This window comes from Hylobates moloch, unplaced genomic scaffold (assembly GCF_009828535.3).
Source record: "Hylobates moloch isolate HMO894 unplaced genomic scaffold, HMol_V3 SCAFFOLD_19, whole genome shotgun sequence".
NCBI classification, from domain to species: domain Eukaryota; kingdom Metazoa; phylum Chordata; class Mammalia; order Primates; family Hylobatidae; genus Hylobates; species Hylobates moloch.
In genome coordinates, this window is record NW_026652294.1 from 30,998,376 (window position 1) to 31,016,168 (window position 17,793).

At 63.6% G+C, this 17,793-nt stretch overlaps 1 protein-coding gene across 5 annotated transcripts; it reads left to right on the plus strand.

The window, feature by feature from the left end:
* Nucleotides 1–1,142: 1,142 nt before the first annotated feature.
* On the plus strand, nucleotides 1,143–17,320 carry TRABD (TraB domain containing). 5 transcript variants are annotated; one of them, XM_032138223.2, is made up of 10 exons: nucleotides 1,143–1,749; nucleotides 10,746–10,812; nucleotides 11,162–11,240; nucleotides 12,001–12,167; nucleotides 12,561–12,701; nucleotides 14,924–15,034; nucleotides 15,132–15,271; nucleotides 15,552–15,724; nucleotides 15,804–15,915; nucleotides 16,101–17,320. In XM_032138223.2, the coding sequence occupies exons 1-10, from the start codon at nucleotides 1,520–1,522 to the stop codon at nucleotides 16,246–16,248; spliced, it is 1,368 nt and encodes a 455-aa protein (XP_031994114.1). In that variant the 5' UTR covers nucleotides 1,143–1,519; the 3' UTR covers nucleotides 16,249–17,320. The 5 variants fall into 5 exon arrangements, with proteins under 5 accessions (XP_031994114.1, XP_031994113.1, XP_031994115.1 ...); XM_032138222.2 differs by having other exon boundaries at nucleotides 1,145–1,749; nucleotides 16,074–17,320; XM_032138224.2 differs by lacking the exon at nucleotides 1,143–1,749 and adding an exon at nucleotides 3,920–3,993 and having other exon boundaries at nucleotides 16,074–17,320.
* Nucleotides 17,321–17,793: the final 473 nt, after the last annotated feature.

A 17,793-nucleotide genomic window follows, 5' to 3' on the forward strand; every position in this document is an offset into this window, starting at 1 on the left:
CCTGTAATCCCAGCTACTCAGGAGGCTGAGGCAGGAGAATCGCTGGAACCCAGAAGGCGGAGGTTGCAGTGAGCCAAGGTCGCACCACTGCACTCCAGCAGCATGGGTGACAGGAAGATTCCGTCTCAAAAAAAAAAAGTAGCAGTTCTTCATGCTCACCTAACTCAGGACACCTCCCCAGCCTGCATGCCCACGTGCCCAGCATTCCCACGTCCAGGAGAGGGACACGGTGCCCACAGATCCCGGCCCAGGCCAGCCTGGTTGTGCAGGGAGGGCTGAGCCGTGGGCCTTGACAGCATCGCCTTGGTCCTGCACCCACAGACCAGCTCAGTGGGGAGGGTGGACAGGACATGGCAGCTGAGGAGACCCGAGGGATGCTGGCCTCCGGAGGTAGCGTTTGCCGTGGGTGTCCTTGCTGCTCTCCAGCTGGGGCTGGGGACCCTCCTCACCCTCACACGTGCACCCCGCCCACCTGCACTTGTCCTCCCTGCCGCAGCAGCCACCCAGCGTCCCGCATGGCTCGGCTCTGATAGGGAGACGTCCAGTAGTCCTTGGAGGCAGCCGGTCTGGGTGGTGCTCAGTCCTGCAGGCCCTGCCTCCCGGCTTGTGAGAGGAGCTGTCGCTGCCCAGAAAACATCTAGGCTGAGGTGGGGCTTGAGCTGAGCCAGGGCACACAGGAGGCCTCAGGTGGAGCCACCTGGAGTCTTCAATGTGACCAGGGCCACAGGCAGCAGCCACGCTGCCCATCCCCCGCCTGTGGGCCTCGGCCTGGCAGGAGGTGTGAAACCAACTCCTGTCTGGAAAGAGGTTCATGCCTCAAGTGAGCACCCTGCCCTGTGCTGGAGCTGGCCCTCCCTCCGTGCGGCCTGTGCTGGGGAGCTGGTGTCCGTCCTACAGTGAGACGCTGGCTCCCGCCTCTCCCAGGTGACGTCACCATCTTATCCCCAGACCTGTTCCTCTGGCTGTGTCCTTGCCAGCTGTGCCACATTCCTAGAGGCAGGCGGGCAGAGGCCTGAAAGGGTGGCGCTCATCCTTGGCACTGAGTCAGGGCTGAACCAGCCCCAACCCCCTTCCCCCCCAGGGCTCCGTCCCTCCGCTTGCCCCGCCTGCCTCTGTGGGATCTGTCACTCTGCTCCGAATGGGACTTGGCCCTTCCTCAAGGTCCACCCCTGGAGGACAAAGCCAGCTGGGGACCAAGATGGTCCCTCCCAGCACAAATGGCTTCACACAGTTTGTTTCTGTTCCTGAGGGCCCCCACCCTCCCTAGGGCTCCTTCATACTCCCCGCAGGGCACCTCAAGAAACCCTCCTCTGGCTGCTCCATGAACAGGGCATCCACGTGGCCAGCCCCCCAGGGTCGGGGCCTCAAAAGCTCTGGCACCCCAGGGTGCATGTCCTCCACCTCTACCTGACCCTCTTCCCAAGGCAACCCCGCCTGCCCCCCACGGCGGAAGGGACAGAGCCTGCTCGGAGACAAGCAGGCTTGGGAGCAGAACTTTGGAAGACAAGCCCAGCCTGAGATGTGGGTGGTGGCCCAGGGCCTGCGGCTGAGGTCCTGCCTCAGTTTCCCCAGCACGCTCCCCGAGGACTCAATCTCCCCCTTTTCTGGTTTTCGCCCCTCACAGCCTAGTGCAGCCCTGCAGGGGACCCCAGCCGGATCGGAGGGCAGTTCTGCTTCTCCACTGTCTGCTGCCCACCGGGGGCTGGGATCTCGGACACCCTCCCCTCTCCGACTGGCCACCTTGCCCAGGTGAGTCAGAGGGTCGTTCTGCAGCCCGGGGGCCAGCGTCGGTTTGAAATAGTGCCCCCTCCCGCCCTTCCCCCTCCCTGAGCATAAGCAGGCCTGGCAGGTGGACAACACTGTCCCTCTCGTGGAGAAGGAGGGGTTCCGGGAGGACCTTGCACCCATCCCAGACGGCCAGGACTGAGAACCCAGGCCTCCAGCCCCCAGGCCAGGGATCTTCCCTCCACACCAGCCCAGCACTGAGAAATGGGTGAGGTGGAGCCGGGGCCACTGCCACCGGCTGCCCTCCTGTGAGGATGTGGCGGAGATGGTCAGAAAGGCAGAATGACCACAAAGGCAGCGAACAATGAGAATGAATGGAGAGGATGTGAGCCAGAGGCCCTAGGGCCCAAAGTGAGTGTCTTCACCAAGGAGGACAGAGGCCTCTCTAAGGCCAGGCCTGGCCCTTTGGGGACCAGGAAGCTGTAGGAGGGGGCGGGGCCTCTTGTGTAAGAATGATCAGTGGGCAGCCAGCCCAGCCTGCTGCTGTGTGGACAGGCATTTTCACCCACCCGCCCCACCCCTGGAAGACCACCCGCAGACTCAGGACCGGGGACCTGAGGGGACCCCTGCAGGCCACCCGAGCCAGGGCAGCTCCTCAGAACCTGGGGCTGGGGCCGGGACCTCCGTTCCTGGAGCCTGGAAGGAAGCAGGCTCCCCAGCATGGAGTCCTGGTGGACGGCCTCAGGCAGACCCAGACCAGGCCCGGGCGCTGCGTTGGACTCCCCCAACCCCGGGCCTGTTGGGTCAGCCTTCCAGGCTCGCTGAAGGTTCCTGCGCGGGGCAGCCGTCACTGAGGTCCTCCCCCTGGCTCCAGAGAGTAGAGAGGTGCGCCCTCCTCCCTCTTCTAAATGGTTCCCCAGCTGGGCCCCACCTGGCCCCTTTCCCCAACTAACTCATCAGTGCCTGGCAGGAAGACACAGCAGCCCTCCGCCGGTGACTGGAGTCCTGGCCCCAGGGCAGGCCCCGCTCCAAGGACCTGATCCTTTGGCTGGGGCAGGGCCGTAGAGGTGGGCGCAGAGCTTCGGGGAGCTAGCCGTAGGGTCCGCGCATGCAGCCCGCAGGCAAACCATCGCCACGCCCACGCCTGCACTAAGCCCAGCGCCAGCGCCAGGTCAGCCAAGAACCCGGGGTCGTGGAGGAGGAGGTCGTGGGCCCGGGATGCGCGGCCGGACCATTGCAGGAGAGCGGGTCAGGCGGACGGCGCAGCAGCTTGCGGGCAGCGAGTCGTCTGCATGCGGCGGCGAAGCGCCCGGGACCCTCGCTGCGCCCGGGCCCCCGTCCGCGCAGGTGCCCGCAGAGCGCAGCAACTTGGCCGCCGGGCCCCAGCCGCCCCGGGAAAGGGTGGGTGCAGCGAGGGGGCCGGGCGCCCGGGCAGGACGGGCGCGGCGGGTGGGGCCAGGCCGTCTCCCCCTGCCCTCGGGGCCGAAAGCGCACAGCGAGAGTCTAGCGTCGGGGTGGCCGCGGCCAGCCGGGTCCCCCTGGAGGCCTCGGGACGATCGGAAGTGACTGAGCGCCCGGGTCCGTGAGGCCGGGGGTCGGCCCGCCCGCCCTAAGACTCCCACCTGGTCCCGGTTCTCCGCTGGGCTGGCCACGGGGCCCCTGGGGCCCGACCTCCCCGGGGTGCCCCAACCTGCTGCAAGGCCGAGGTCCCGCTGAGGCATGAGTCCCGGATCGGGGACGGCTCTGGGCCGATCCCCAGAGGGAAGGGGGCCGGGTCGAGGCCATGTCAGCGCGTTCCCTGATCCCATGTTCTCGGCTCCTCGCGTCACGCTATCGGCTGTCCCTTTCGTGCGGGACTGACGGCTCACAGAACAGTTATATTTCAATATCATTCCACTCAAAACCATCCTGTGGACGCCGTGCGAGCATTGTCCCCATTTCACAGCTTGGGAACTGCGACCAGAGAACGTGGGCGCGCCTCGCAAGACCGGGACCGCGGCGGGACTCGAACCCTCCTTCCCGAGTGCGCGCCGATGTTCCTTAGGACCCGGGAGGGGCGGGGGCCTCGCGCGCTGCCCCCTGGGAAGTGTAGTCCGCAGTCGCGGGCCAGGGCCGAGCAGGAGGCGCGTGGGACTACCCTTCCCGGCATGCCGCACGGCCGCCGGCGCCCTCGGCCCGTCTGCCCCGCCCCGCGGCCCCAGCCCGCCCCGTCCGTTGAGGGCCCGCGCCGCATGGAGGCCGGCTGAGGAGCGCCGCTGCCTCGCCTCGGTACGCCGCGCGGCGCGGACGGCGCGTGCGTGAGGACAGGGCCCCGCACCGAGCGGGGGGCGGGCCCGGGTCAGGGCCGTGGGGGGACTGTGGGGGGCGGGGGGAGCGAGCCCGAGTCGGGGGGTGGGGGCCGGGGCCGGGGCCGGGGGCGGGGGTCAGGCCCGGGTCAGGTTTTGGGGCCGGGTTAGCAGGTCGTGGGGGTCAGGCCCGGGTCAGGTTCAGGTTTTGGGGCCGGGGGAGCAGGTCGTGAGGGTCAGGCCAGGGTCAGGTTCAGGGTTTGGGGCTGGTGGAGCAGGGTCGTGGGGGGCTGGGCCCGGGTCAGGTTTGGGGGCCGGGATGGCAGGTCGTGGGGGGCCAGGCCCGGGTCAGGTTTTGGAGCCGGGGGAGCAGGTCGTGGGGGTCAGGCCCGGGTCAGGTTTGGGGCGGGAGCAAGCCCCGCGCGTCCCCCGCCACCGCTACCGGGAATGACGCTGCCGAGGAGCAGAGCCCCCCAGGGCTGGGGCGGGGAGGGTCAGCGGCGGCCTCGCGGGAAGGCGCGGGTCGGACCTCGGGTCCCACGGTCCTCGCGAGTCGGGAGGGCCCCAGCCACCCCCGCCTCCCGCCTGCGGTGGAGCTGGCCGAGGTGAGAGTGGAGGAAGGCGGCCCAGGCCTGCGGGTCTCTGGGGGTGCTGGGGGAGGCCGAGCGGGAGGCCCGGGACCCCTGTTGGCCCTCCGGCCCCGCTGAAACCTAGGGCTTCGCTCCTCTGTAGGTGCCTTTGCCCTTCAAGTGGAGCAGAGCGGGGTTCCCATATGGGCGAAGTGGACGCCAGATCGTCCCCCGCTGTGCGCAGCCCAAACTTAAAAGGTCTTTGTAACTGAGCTAGCATGAAGCTGCCGTGTGTCTTTGTCAAAACTCTTACAAGAAAGATGGAGTGGGAGCTGTCTGGGCATTAGCGTCCCAGAAACAACCAGGAACTTGTGGAGGTGCTAAGCTCTCTGCGGGGACTCCCGCAGCCTCGGTAGCCTCCAGATGGCCGCCTCCTAGCTTTCAGGTCCCTGAAGAGGCCGTGTGCAGGCCGCCAGGCTCACTGCCCTGTGTGTCTCTGCTCCCCGCTTGCTGCCGCCGCCCCTGCAGTATGACTGGTGGGGATGCTGGCCAGCCTCGCCGGAGGCCCTGATGCTGTGGGGTCCGAGGAGGGGGCCTGGCAGGGTGGGTGGGTGGCAGGCGCCTGTGGGGCCCCCCCCGCATGTAGGGGCTCTGCATTGACTGTGACCAGGTCCTGGGAGGTTGGGAGCTGCCAGGTGTGCTGGCAAGGAGGTCTCGGGCTCTGGCTCAGGTGTGTTTCCCGTCTCCCAGTTCTGCCACACCTGCGTGAAGCGGTCCCACCAAACCCGGGAGGGGTTTCCTGTGGCCAAAGGTGCCAGGCCTCAGAAACAGGAAGCAGGGGAGGTCAGAGCTCTGGGGCCACACCCTGGTCCCTCCAAGTTTGTCATTTCTGCAACCCCCAGGTCTGACCAGTTTGGAACCTGGGCTTTCTGAGCTGGTCTAGTGGGTTGGTTGAGAGATGGGGGTTTTTCTGGGAATTGCATTTGGTGCTAGCCAGCTTTTGGTCTGCACTAGGAAGCTAGGCTGGAGTCTGGGAGGCAGTTTGTAGTGGGGTGAAGGGGATAAGATGGGTGTCTTAGCTCTAGCTGCTGTAACAAAACATCACAGACCAGAAAACTTTAAAAAACAACAGGCTGGGCCAGGTGCAGTGGCTCACGCCTGTAATCCCAGCACCGCAGGAGAAGGCGCACCGGAGGACCTGCATGACCAAATCATCCACTGCACTCACCTGGCAAAGAGTGACTTGTCTCGGCCTGGCACGGTGGCTCACGCCTGTAACCCCAGCACTTTGGGAGGCTGAGGTAGGTGGATCACAAGGTCAGGAGTTCAACACCAGCCTGGCCAAGATGGTGAAACCCCATCTCTACTAAAAATACAAAAATTAGCTGGGTGTAGTGGCACACCCCTATAATCCGAGCTACTCAGGAGGCTGAGGCAGGAGAATCGCTTGGACCTTGGGGTGGGGGAGGTTGCAGTGAGCTGAGATCACACCACCGCACTCCAGCCTGGGCGACAGAGTGACACTCCATCTTAAAAAAAAAAAATGAGGTCTCGCTAAGTTGCCCAGGCTGGTCTTAAACTCCAGACCTCAGACAATTCTCCTACCTCAGCCTCTCCTGAGTAGCTGGGGCTGTGAGCGAGTAGGCTCCTCCCACCATGCCTCACTGGTGCTGGGAAAAAAACTTAACAAATTTATTTTCTCAGAGTTCTAGGGGCTGGACGTCCCAGATCAAAGGTGCTGGTCCCTGGTTGCCATGCAGCCTCCTGGCTTGTAGATGGGCCCCCTCTCGCGGCATCCTTCCCGGGGGAGCGACAGCTGCATGGCGTCTCTTCAGGAGTACCAACCCTGTCATGGGGGCTATGCACTCATGACCTCATCTGAACCTGATCACCTCCCGGAGGCCCTGCCTTCTAATACCTTCATAGTGGGAGTTAGGGCTCTAACCTGTGGGTTTTGGGGGACACCGTTCAGTCTGTAGCAGTGGGACCTGAGCAGGCAGGTGGGGTGCGCTGTCTGAGGCAGCTGTGGAGCCTGACGCTCACACTGGATGTCACGTCCTGGGACAGAAGCCCTGCGGGACATTTTGGATGCAGACAGCTGTCTCTGACGCCAAAGGACTATAGATGCCGCTCTGATTTTGTGTCCTAGGGCCGCACACCACAGGCAGAGCCCTAACAGAGTGGGCTTTTGCGCACAACAGATGTCCTCCTGGGGCTGTTGGGAATTCTCAGAGGCTTCATCTGCACAGAGGATCATGGTTTCCAAAGCCAGATATCCCTTTTTACAGATGAGGGACAGTGCTTGGAGAACAAGTGTCTTCAGAGGCAGTGTCTAGGGTCTCCTGAAATCGGGCTGCTAAGTCTTTTCTTGCCCTGTGGGTCTCCACCCCGTTCTCTGCCTTCGGGACAGATCGTGCTGCGGCAGAGAAGCTCGAGGCCGAGGCTGACTGCTAAAAGCAGCGTCTGAATGTGGCTTGTGCTTGCAGCCCAGAGAGGGCCTCTTGTGTGGGGCAGGTGGGATGCTGGCCCTGGAGGCAGGTTCCCGCTTTAAACGGGGGCTCCTGCCCAGAGCATCCGGCCCAGGGCAGCGCTGGGGTCTGAGATCTGAGGACCCTGTCTGCCGGCTACCCATGCCCAGGAGGCATGTCCCACAAATCGTGTTCAGCACCCACCACAGTCCTGCTCGGTGGAGTGAAGCACAGCTGGTCTGATACAAGCGTCTGGCTTCCTGCGAGGCTGCACCGCTTCCCAGCGGGTTGGCCTTGCGGGTAACAACGCCAGAAGCCACTGTGAGGCTCCCTGGGGCAGTGCCAGCACTGGGGATTTGGGAAGGAGAGGTGTCTGTCCCCCCAGAGGGGCAGCCAGGGTCTGCTGGTCTCTGCTGATGGGCCTGAGCCTATCTGAAAAGGACAGGTAGGAAGGGGGTGGCTGCAGTGTGCACTGGCCGGACCCCAGGGGATGCTCTGCTGGGACCCAGAGGTTGTGGGGGTGGGAACCAGGTGGGTGGTTCTTCAGACATTGCCTCTGAAGACACTTCAGAGTCCAGGCTCAGCACCTGTGGCTTTCGGGCCAGGGCCTTTTGCTCACCGCCAGGCAGCTGGGAGAGGCTCTGGGCCCAGCCGTGAATGTCTGAGAGCACGGCTGCCTGGGAGCAGGCTAGAGGGAGGAGGGCTGGTAACCTGAAATCACACCCTAGAGCTCTCCAGGGGCCTCAGCGAGGAGGGAAAGAGAGTGTTGGGACTGTAAGGGTGACTGTCAGAGACGTCCCCCAGAATCACGGGCTTTAGGTGCTGGGGGGGCCTCAGTGACCTTCCCGTCTGGCCCCCTGCGGGCAGCACGCCTCTGCTGAGAAGCTGCAGGGGCCAGGGCTGGGGGCTGGCACTGCCTCTGGTGGTGCTGACATCGTCCTGCTCAAGGCTTGGCTGCCGGCCCAGGAAGGCTTCTCTGCCCGCCCTGACAGGAGACCTGTGCACGCCCACCCCATGGCACAACTGGGGTCAGGACCAGCGCCTGCTGCTGCACCGAGACCCTGCCCTGTCCATAGCCACAGGCATACCCTGGGCCGGCCTCAGAGGCGGGTCTGGCCAGGCTGGGTGGAGGGTGGGGGCTGACTGCAGACCTGGGGCTGCCACACCCATGGGGGAAGGGCTGTGGCGACGTGGGCGCCTCCTGTTGGCTGGGCCGACGCAGCCTCCCGCCCGGCTGCACAGGAGTTTCTTTGAGTTTCCCCCGTGCGCCTCTGCAGCCTTGCGCTGCTCTAATAGTCCCGACTTCCGTGTGTGTTTCCCCCGTGCGCCCTGGCAGTCTTGCGCTGCTCCTAAGAGTCCCGGCTTCTGTGTACAGCTAGACCCAGGGAGGCGGCCGTCCCCCCGACGGGGTGCTTGTCTGGGCCAGCTGGCCTGGCAGCTACTCACAACAGTTTCCAGTGGGTTCCGGTCGGGTTGCATTGTGGAGCTTTCACCCACAAAGGGGGAAGGAGGCGGCCCAAGGGGCCGAGGCCTGGCCTTGCTCTGACGGGCACCAGCAGCACTTCCTGGATGTGCCAACCGTTAAGACACCCAGGCCAGGGTTGGGTCCAGACTCAATCCCAGGTGGAAAGGAGTGGGACCCCCTGCCAAGGCCGCAAGGCCCCATAGGGGAGCCTGTGGGGCGGGCTCCCCTTGCCCTCTGCAGAGGCTCAAGGCCCCCGGGCACAGGAGGACTGGGTTCCCAGGCCAGCATGGTGTTTATCAGCTATCTCCTTAGTCTCAGCTGACCTCCGCCGACCACGGCCCCATTGCACCACCTGCCCCAAGCCAGGCCAGTTCCTCTCCCAGAAGTCCTGGCTGTCCAAGAAGAGGGCAGGATAAGCTGCTTTCTTCTCGGTCAGCTTCAGATGGGGCCTCTGGTTGCACTGAGACAGGCATCTTCCCCTGCTCAGAGCCGTCCCTGCTCCCCCAGCCCCTGAGCTGCCCTCCTAGACACTGCACGGAGTGCTCCTTCCTGTTCACAGGTGAGGACACCCGAGCTTGGAGGCATCTTAACTTGGATGTGCGTGGCCAGGACCCAGCTGGGTCTGTAAGTCCTGGCTGGGGCCGGGGTCTGTGCCTGCTGCGGCTGTGTGCCAACAGGGTTTGCAGAGGAAAGGAACCTGATGTAGCATCTTATTGCTCATTGTTCCTTTTTCTTATGAGTTCGAGAAGTGGGCAGCAGTAGTGACATGAAAATGGCCCCAGATGCACGCAGGCATCAGTGCAGAACCCGGCAGTGGCCCCTCTGAAGCACATCCTACAAGCCCTGTCGTTTCCCCCACAGTTGCTCATCTCTGACTGATGCAGACACTTCAAGACAAAACCACAACACCTTGCACGATTAGACAGCTCAGAATGTTTTCCAACGGCTCATTTTTATTTTTTACTTTTTTTTTTTCTTGAGACAGAGTCTCCCTCTGTCACCCAGACTGGAGTGCAGTGACAGGATCTCAGCTCACTGCAACCTCGGCCTCCTGGGTTCAAAGCGATTCTCCCACCTCAGCCTCCCCAGTAGCTGGGATTACAGGTGTGCACCACCACGCCTGGCTAATTTGTGTATTTTTAGTAGAGACGGGGTTTCACCAGGATGGTCTATATTGGCCAGGCTGGTCTCGAACTCCTGAGCTCAGGCAGTCCACCCACCTTGGCCCCTCAAAGTGCTGGGATTACAGGTGTGAGCCACCGCGCCTGGCCTGTTTGGGATATTTTAATGATTCTGCCTGGTGACACATCCATCCGCCGGACATGAGCCACTGACTTTGTAAACAGTCGCTCCTGGCACTCCGTGGCTGAGCACATTCAGGAAGAGCCACGTGGTGCGGCAGGGCCCGTGGCCAGTCTCAGGACAGCCTGCTGGTCCCTGGCCCCGCCTCGAGGGGCTTCGCGCAGGTCTCGCCGATGCTCCGTGGGTCTTGGCCGGTGCGTGCCTCTGGTGCTGCAGGCGCCTGGCTGTTTTCTTTCTCTCTCTCAGGCTCCTGGGCCCCTGGCCTGAGCTCCTGGTTTCTCTCTGAGAGTCTGTGGGGAGCTGTGATGCCTCGGGGCAGCCCCCTCGCGTGGCTACCCCAGCCTGTCCAGGTTTCTACCGTGGTTCCTTCCACACCACGTTTGTCTCTTAAACTGGGAGAGAAGGTCTTAGCTCCAAACACGTTGATTTGTGTGCTTTGTGGATTCCTCCATCTGTACTGACTGTGCTGATGTTGTTGCCCAGACCGTAGTTACTGAAAGGGGAAGTGGCTTTTGTACAAAGGCCCTGGGGTCTTTGCCATGTGTCAGCAGCTGCGTTGCTGTGTCCTGAGATCATGTGTGGACCCCAGGGCCGCCTTCCTATGTCTGCCCGCCGTGCCGCGGTGAGGGTTGGGTAGCTCTGGCCCTGTTCTGAGTGAGGCCTGTGCACCAGCAACCCGCCCTGGGCCCGTCTGCATTTGGCTTATGCTGGGGTCCCCGGGGACCTGCCAGCCTTTCCCCACCCGGGCCTGACCTGAACGGACCCTGGACCTCAGTAGCCTTTGATGGGCAGGAGGCATTTGGGGATATGGGGGAAGGAGCCCCTAGTCCCACCCAACAGATGGTTCTAGACTGACAGGGCACTATGCAGTGAGTCCTGAGCCAGGCCTGGGGCTCCAGGTGGAAACTCTGCCTCTCACACCTTTCCTCAGGCTCCCCACCGGTGCAGGAAGCCACTGCCCAGCCATGGACGGGGAGGAGCAGCAGCCACCGCATGAGGTGAGGTGGAGGCTGGGCTGGCTGCACAGAGACAGGGGCGGGGGGCTTCCCCACTGTGTGGGCTCTTCAGGGTCAGGCAGGAGGCACCTCCGAGGGAGAGGGGCCCTGGGCTGAGTGGCCTGGTGGCCCTGTCTGCCCAGCTTGATGGCGGCTGTGCCAGTGATGGCCAAGCAGGAGGGGTACTGGCAGTGTGGGGCCTAGGCTCTGCGGAGGCCCTGCTTTTCAGGGTGTGTGGTCCACACAGCGGCCACAGGGCCCTTTCCAGGGTACGTGGTCCGTGGAGTTGCCACGGAGCCCTGGCTTTCTGGGGTGCATGAACCCTGACTTGAACTCTCCTTTCTACCTGCAGGCCGACGTGGAACCTGTTGTGCCGTCGGAGGCTTCAGAGCCAGTGCCCAGGGTGCTTTCTGGAGACCCCCAGAACCTGTGTACGTGTCCCTCAGGGTCCTGGCACGTTCCCTGGTGTTGGGCTGTTGAGTCAGGGAGGCGGGGGAGGCAGCCAACCACTGCCAGGGGCTTGGAGCTTGTGGTGAGCAGGGGCCCTGGCCGAGACCTGGGGTAGGTGCCGCTAGGCCTGGTGCCCCCCAACAGCAGCTGCTAGTGGGCCCTGCCTGGCAGTGGAGCCTCTTGGAGGGGTACAAGCAGCACAGGCCGGCCCCTGGGCATGGGGGGCTCTTGAGCACAAGCAGTGTGAGCGGCACAGGAGTCCCTCCTTGTGGAGTGGGGGATCCTTCCTTGCTGTGGCCTCAGCCTGTCCTTCCTGACAGTATGAGCGGCACAGGAGTCCCTCCTTGCTGTGGCCTCAGCCTGTTCCTCCTGAGTGGGGTGGGGGGGCCTGTTTCGCCTCAGAGCCCCTCCCCTAGCTGAGCCCCCTGGGGCACCTGCCCCCACTGTTCCCCACACCGAACCTCATCCACAGCAGCCCCCAAGGTCGCCCTCACGGGGTGTATGGGACACAGGACTCCTGAGGCCCTGGCTTCTTGAAGGCGTCCAGCTCACAGAGGGGTAGCCGGTGTTCCCATCACCGGGCAGGCCAAGCATGTGGAGTGTGATGCTCGTCAGGGGGCATGTGCTCTGCACTATTCGGTTCTCAGAACCCGGGAGGGTTCCAGAGCCCAGGCTGCCAGCAGGCCCAGTGGCGTTCTTGGGGTGGGCCCGGCACCACAACGGCCTGTGCTGCTGTTGCAGCCGACGTGGACGCCTTCAACCTGCTCCTGGAGATGAAGCTGAAGCGGCGGCGTCAGCGGCCCAACCTGCCGCGCACTGTGACCCAGTTGGTGGCTGAGGACGGGAGCAGGGTGTATGTGGTGGGGACAGCCCACTTCAGCGACGACAGCAAGAGGGACGTTGTGAAGGTGAGCGCCGCCACCCGCCACAGCCCGGACACGGGTTGGTGTAAGCTCCTGTGTCCTGCACTCAGGGACCTCGTGGTAGGGCCCGTGTGCCCGTGTGTGTGCACCGCAGGCCACCTGCTTCAACACTGTGCTCCCTGGGAGTGGCGAGGTGGGCTTCCTGCCTGGGAGCCATGACAGCCTTCTGCGTTTTCCCACTTAACAAGCGAACAAGCCTCACAGCTTCCTCTCTTGTCGCTTAGAGAATTGAGCTGTCACTACAGCAGCGGCGTTAGCTAGCCCTGGGGTGACGCCAAGGCTGGCTGCTCCTGGGATGGGGCCCCTGGTGCTGGCGTCAGCTGTGCTGAGGGGCAGGGAGCAGCTGTGTTCGCGAGGTGTGACTTGTGGCTGTTGCAGACCATCCGGGAGGTGCAGCCTGACGTGGTGGTCGTGGAGCTCTGCCAGTACCGTGTGTCCATGCTGAAGATGGACGAGAGCACGCTGCTGCGGGAGGCCCAGGAGCTCAGCCTGGAGAAGCTGCAGCAGGCCGTGAGGCAGGTGCGCAGCCGCGGGCCAGGGTCGGGATCGGGGTCAGGGTCGGGGTCAAAGCCACCCGTGTGCCTGTTGCCCAGGTTCCTCCCACAGCCCATGCCCCCAGTCCCATGTGGCTGTGCCTGGCCTGCCCAGGGGATTGCTGGGTTAGGGACCTCCCCTGGGCCAGGAGAAAGGAAAGAGGCTGCATTACCCGGTTTCAGGCAAGGGAGGAGGAAATGGGTGGCTCTCCAAGCTGAGGCAGGGGCTGGTCACCCGAGGACTGGGTTGCTGAGCAGTTGCTGGGGATGGGTCAGGTCTCAGTGCAAGGCTGGCCCCCCAGGTCCCATGCCCAGGCCCAAAGTGGGTGGGGCTCAGGGCTCCTCCTGTCCCCACTTCTCCAGCCCTGCAGTGACCGGAGAGGCAGGACTTTCTCATTGCTCTTTGTGTTTTCGTTGTTTTTTTTTTTTTGAGACAGAGTCTCGCTCTGTTGCCCAGGCTGGAGTGCAGTGGTGCAATCTTGGCTCACTGCAAGCTCCGCCTCCTGGGTTCTAGCGATTAGTGATTCTCCTGCCTCAGCCTCCTGAGTAGCTGGGATTACAGGTGCCTGCCACCACACCTGGCTAATTTTTTGTATTTTTAGTAGAGACGGGGTTTCGCCATGTTGCCCAGGTTCATCTCAAACTCCTGAGCTCAGGCAGTCCACCTCCCTTGGCCTCCCAAAGTGCTGGGATTACAGGCGCAAGCCACCGCGCCCGGCCAGTCTTGGTGTTTTCAAAGGGGACCCAGCATGCCTGACCCCAGCCCTGCTCAGTTTGCCTTCCCCCTGTTCAAAGGAAACAATTGTAATGAGATCTTATAGAAATGTCCCTAAACATTTGGCATCTGCCTTTCATTTTTTAATCTCTCCAGATGAGGGAAGTCACCAAAGACCTCTGTGGCCCGTCTTATAAAGGGCATTCCCCGGTCCAGCCAGGGCCCAGCACTGGGCAGCCTCCCCACCAGAGCCTGGGCCCAGTGATCTCGAAGGGGCATAGAATTCGACAGTGTTGTGCGGCTCACTGCTGCAGTGTCACAGAGGGAAGGGGGCGTGGGGCAGGGTCTGGGAGACACCAAGTGTCCACCTCACCTGTCCCCTCCCGGGGGACACTCGCTGTGCTCTGGTGTTTAGGTTTCTACTGGGGTTGGTCACAGGCACATCTGAGCTCAGGCCCCAGCCCCTCCAGAGGTGGAGTTGGTCCCAGCGGACCAAGGCCCCATGCACGTCTCCTCCTAAGTTAGCCTGGGCTCTCCAGGGTGGCCTGGGCTCCCAGGAAACAAGGGCACTCCATCAGGCGGGACATTCCCAGGGCTCAGGGCTCAGGGCTCAGGCCCAGACCTTCCCTGGGCCCATGCAGGGTGTGAGCAATTGCCCGGCGCTGTGTGGCCCCCGGGGCTTTGCTGCCCTTCCGCGGGCATCATCTCCTTCACATGTGGACACCCCCATGGTCCCAGCCGGCCGGCGAGACCAGGGGCAGTAGGCCTCGGGCTGTGGTTGCTGAAGATGGGGGTGGCCTGGTGTCTGCACCAGCGGCGGTGCTGTGCTGGCCTCAGGAGGCAGGTGTGAGTGGCGAGGCCCCTTCTCCAGCCTGCCTGCCCAGCACCCAGCATCTGTGCCAGCTCAAGGCGGCCCCTTCGCAGCACGAGACTGCCTCGTGGAGGCCTTTTCTTCTTCTTCTTTTTTTTTTTTTTGAGACAGACCAGTCTCGCTCTGTCACCCAGGCTGGTGATCTCGGCTCACTGCAACCTCTGCCTCCGGGGTTCAAGTGATTCTCCTGCCTCAGCCTCCCGAGTAGCTGGGATTACAGGCACCCACCACCACAACTGGCTAATTTTTATATTTTTAGTAGAGATGGGGTCTCGCCATGTTGGCCAGGCTGGTCTGAGAGAGAACTCCTGACCTCAGGTGATCCACCTGCCTCGGCCTCCCAAAATGCTGGGATTACAGGCGTGAGCCACCGTGCCCGGCCCGTGAAGGTCTTTTCTGAAGGGAGCTACCTTTGAGAAGTGCCTGTTGGGACAGAACTCCCTGCTCTGGTCTGACCCTCTGCATGCTAGGGTGGTCCTGCACCTGTCAGGGAGGGGGCCAGGGACACAGCATGGGGCTGGGGCAGGGCTCTGCGCTGGTGCTGCCATCCCAGTTCTGCCGTTCCCCCAGTGCAGCCCCCCACCCGCGCCCTCCAGCTGATGCCTGCTCCCTCTCTTTGCAGAACGGGCTCATGTCGGGGCTGATGCAGATGCTGCTGCTGAAGGTGTCTGCACACATCACTGAGCAGCTGGGCATGGCCCCAGGCGGCGAGTTCAGGGAGGCCTTCAAGGAGGTGGGCACAGGGCGAGGTAGGGGGTGGCCACAGGGATGTGGCTCACAGGGGTGGTCCAGGGCTCCCACTGCTCCCCAACGCCCAGCCTCTGCTCCAGGCCAGCAAGGTGCCTTTCTGCAAGTTCCACCTGGGTGACCGGCCCATCCCCGTCACCTTCAAGAGGGCCATCGCTGCGCTCTCCTTCTGGCAGAAGGTCAGGCTGGCTTGGGGCCTGTGCTTCCTGTCAGACCCCATCAGGTAGGGCTGCCCGCAGGACCCTGGGCGACCTCTTGTCAGACCCCATCAGGTAGGGCTGCCCTGGGGACCCCGGCCGGCCTGCAGGGTGGTCTGTGGGAGCCTCCAGGCCCTCCTGTGCAGGTCCAAGCGCAGCCAATCCTCACTCAAGGCCTTCCCTGCCCTTTCCTTCCGCCACAAATCCCAAACAAACGTGCTGTGGTCCCTGCCCGGTGTCCACAGTGCCAGCCCCCCCCAACCCGTTGCCCCATCCCTGCGGGGCTGCAGCCACCCCTCTCCACAGCAAGGATGACGTGGAACGCTGCAAGCAGAAGGACCTCCTGGAGCAGATGATGGCAGAGATGATTGGCGAGTTCCCGGACCTGCACCGCACCATTGTCTCGGAGCGGGACGTCTACCTGACCTACATGCTGCGCCAGGCCGCCCGGCGCCTCGAGCTGCCTCGGGCCTCTGACGGTGACGGCTGCCCCCAGGCGTGGGACCCCCTGTGAGGCCGAGGCCCGAGCAGGTACTGACCCCTTGTCCTTCCCCACAGCCGAGCCCAGGAAGTGCATCCCCTCCGTGGTTGTGGGCGTTGTGGGCATGGGCCACGTGCCTGGCATCGAGAAGAACTGGAGCACTGACCTCAACATCCAGGAGATCATGACGTGAGTGCCCGCCCCGCCCCGCAAGCCCCGCCCCACAAGCCCCCAGGTGGAGGCTGAGCCCCCAGGAGGCCAACCACACGCGGCAGTGACCCGGGCGTGGGGGCTGGGGTATGGGGAGCCCACCCCCAGCCAGGCCCAGCGCCCCCTCCCTCCCGCAGCGTGCCCCCACCGTCCGTCTCCGGCAGAGTGTCTCGGTTGGCCGTGAAGGCCGCCTTCTTCGGCCTGCTGGGCTACAGCCTGTACTGGATGGGCCGCCGCACCGCGAGCCTGGTCCTGTCGCTGCCCGCCGCGCAATACTGCCTGCAGAGGGTGACGGAGGCCCGGCACAAGTAGGAGACTGCTCCCCGCCCGCTCGGGCCCCTGAGGAGCTGGTGCCCCTGCAGCACTTCTGGGTGCCAGGTGCATCCTAGCCCGCCGGAGGCCCCTGCCACCCCCCATGGGGGTCTGGGCCCGGCCTCGCCTGCCCTCCTGGGCCAGTCACCCCTCCCCCAGCCCACCCAAATAAAGGATTATTTAACTGTCTGAGCTCAGGCCTCCCGGCAGCCCCTCCCCTCCCACACTGCAGGGGCCGTTCACCGGCTTCTGGACAAGATGCCCGGCTCCGAGGGGGCAGGGGCTTGTAGGAGGGGCTGAGGCGTGTGCTGCCCTCTCAGCCCTGGTGGCGGGCGGGGGACAATGGCCACTGTCCCTACCTCACTGTGCCTTCCTGTGCTCCAGCCACGGGAGCGTCGGCCCAGGGGCGGCTCCTGGGGGCTCCAGGGCAGGCGAGACTGGGAAAGGCCCAGCCCTCGAGCTCCAGCCGACCCCACCGTGCCCCTGGCATCCTGGCGCCGGCCGCCACCTCCCCGGCACCGTCTGCCTGCAGGGATTCTGTGTTTTTGGCTTTTTTAATGTTTCAAAATCTTTTACTCAGGTAATTTTAATTTCAAAGAGAAAAACTGAAGTAAATGTCAAAAAACACCAGCCTTAAATCCAGAGGGACAGAATTCGTGTTCTTGGGTCTGTCCCGAGTGGGCTTGCAGCCAAACATCAGCTCTGGGTCCAAGCGCGGCCTCAGCTGGGAGCCTGTGTCCTGAGCCCCCGGAGCGAAGGGGTGCCTGGGGCGTCTTGGCCCTCTGTGGGCAGACAATGTGTGCATCTATGTGGAAGGCCAAGGACATGGGCTGTGGCCAGGCCTGCCCCGCTTAGGCCCCCTACCCGGCAGCCGTCTGTGTGTGGGGCCTCCCTCCTGGCTGTCCAGGACACGGCCTGTGCAGCCCCAGCCTGGACCCAGGCCATCTCTGGTTGTGTCTGTGCCGACTCAGTGTTGAATCAAATCAGGTGTGCGTCAGGAGCTGGCCATGTCCTTCCTGCCACACTCGGGGATTCATTCCTTAGAAACTGAAATAAATTCTAATTTTGGAAACTCCTGTTTTGTGACGTGTGGAAATGGGGTTCAGGTAATGAAGGATCCCAGCCTCTTCCCCCGTGCTCCAGTGCAGCGGGTGCTCGTGGCCCTGCCGGGGCCCTGGGGGAACTTGCCTGGTTTCCAGCAGAAGAGACAATTACTGTCCCTCCATGCAGACCTGTGGGACCCTTCTCACCCACCAGGTGGGACGCAGGTGGCCTGCTGACACTCAAGACCCTCCATACCCAGTCCCACCAGATTCCAGAGTATGGACCAGAATGAGCCAGACTGGGGCCCCGGGGGGTCGAGGAGACAGATCAGGAGGGCCCAGGGCCTGGGGAACAGGGAGGGGTAACACCTGCCAAGGAGGATGCTGGGAACAGGGGTGCCCAGAGCGGCCAGCGGGGGCTGCTGAAGAGGGAACGGTTGCTGTGGGCTGCAGAGGAGGGTTGGGCACGGGGACCTCACCACATTATCGCTCATCCAGTGAC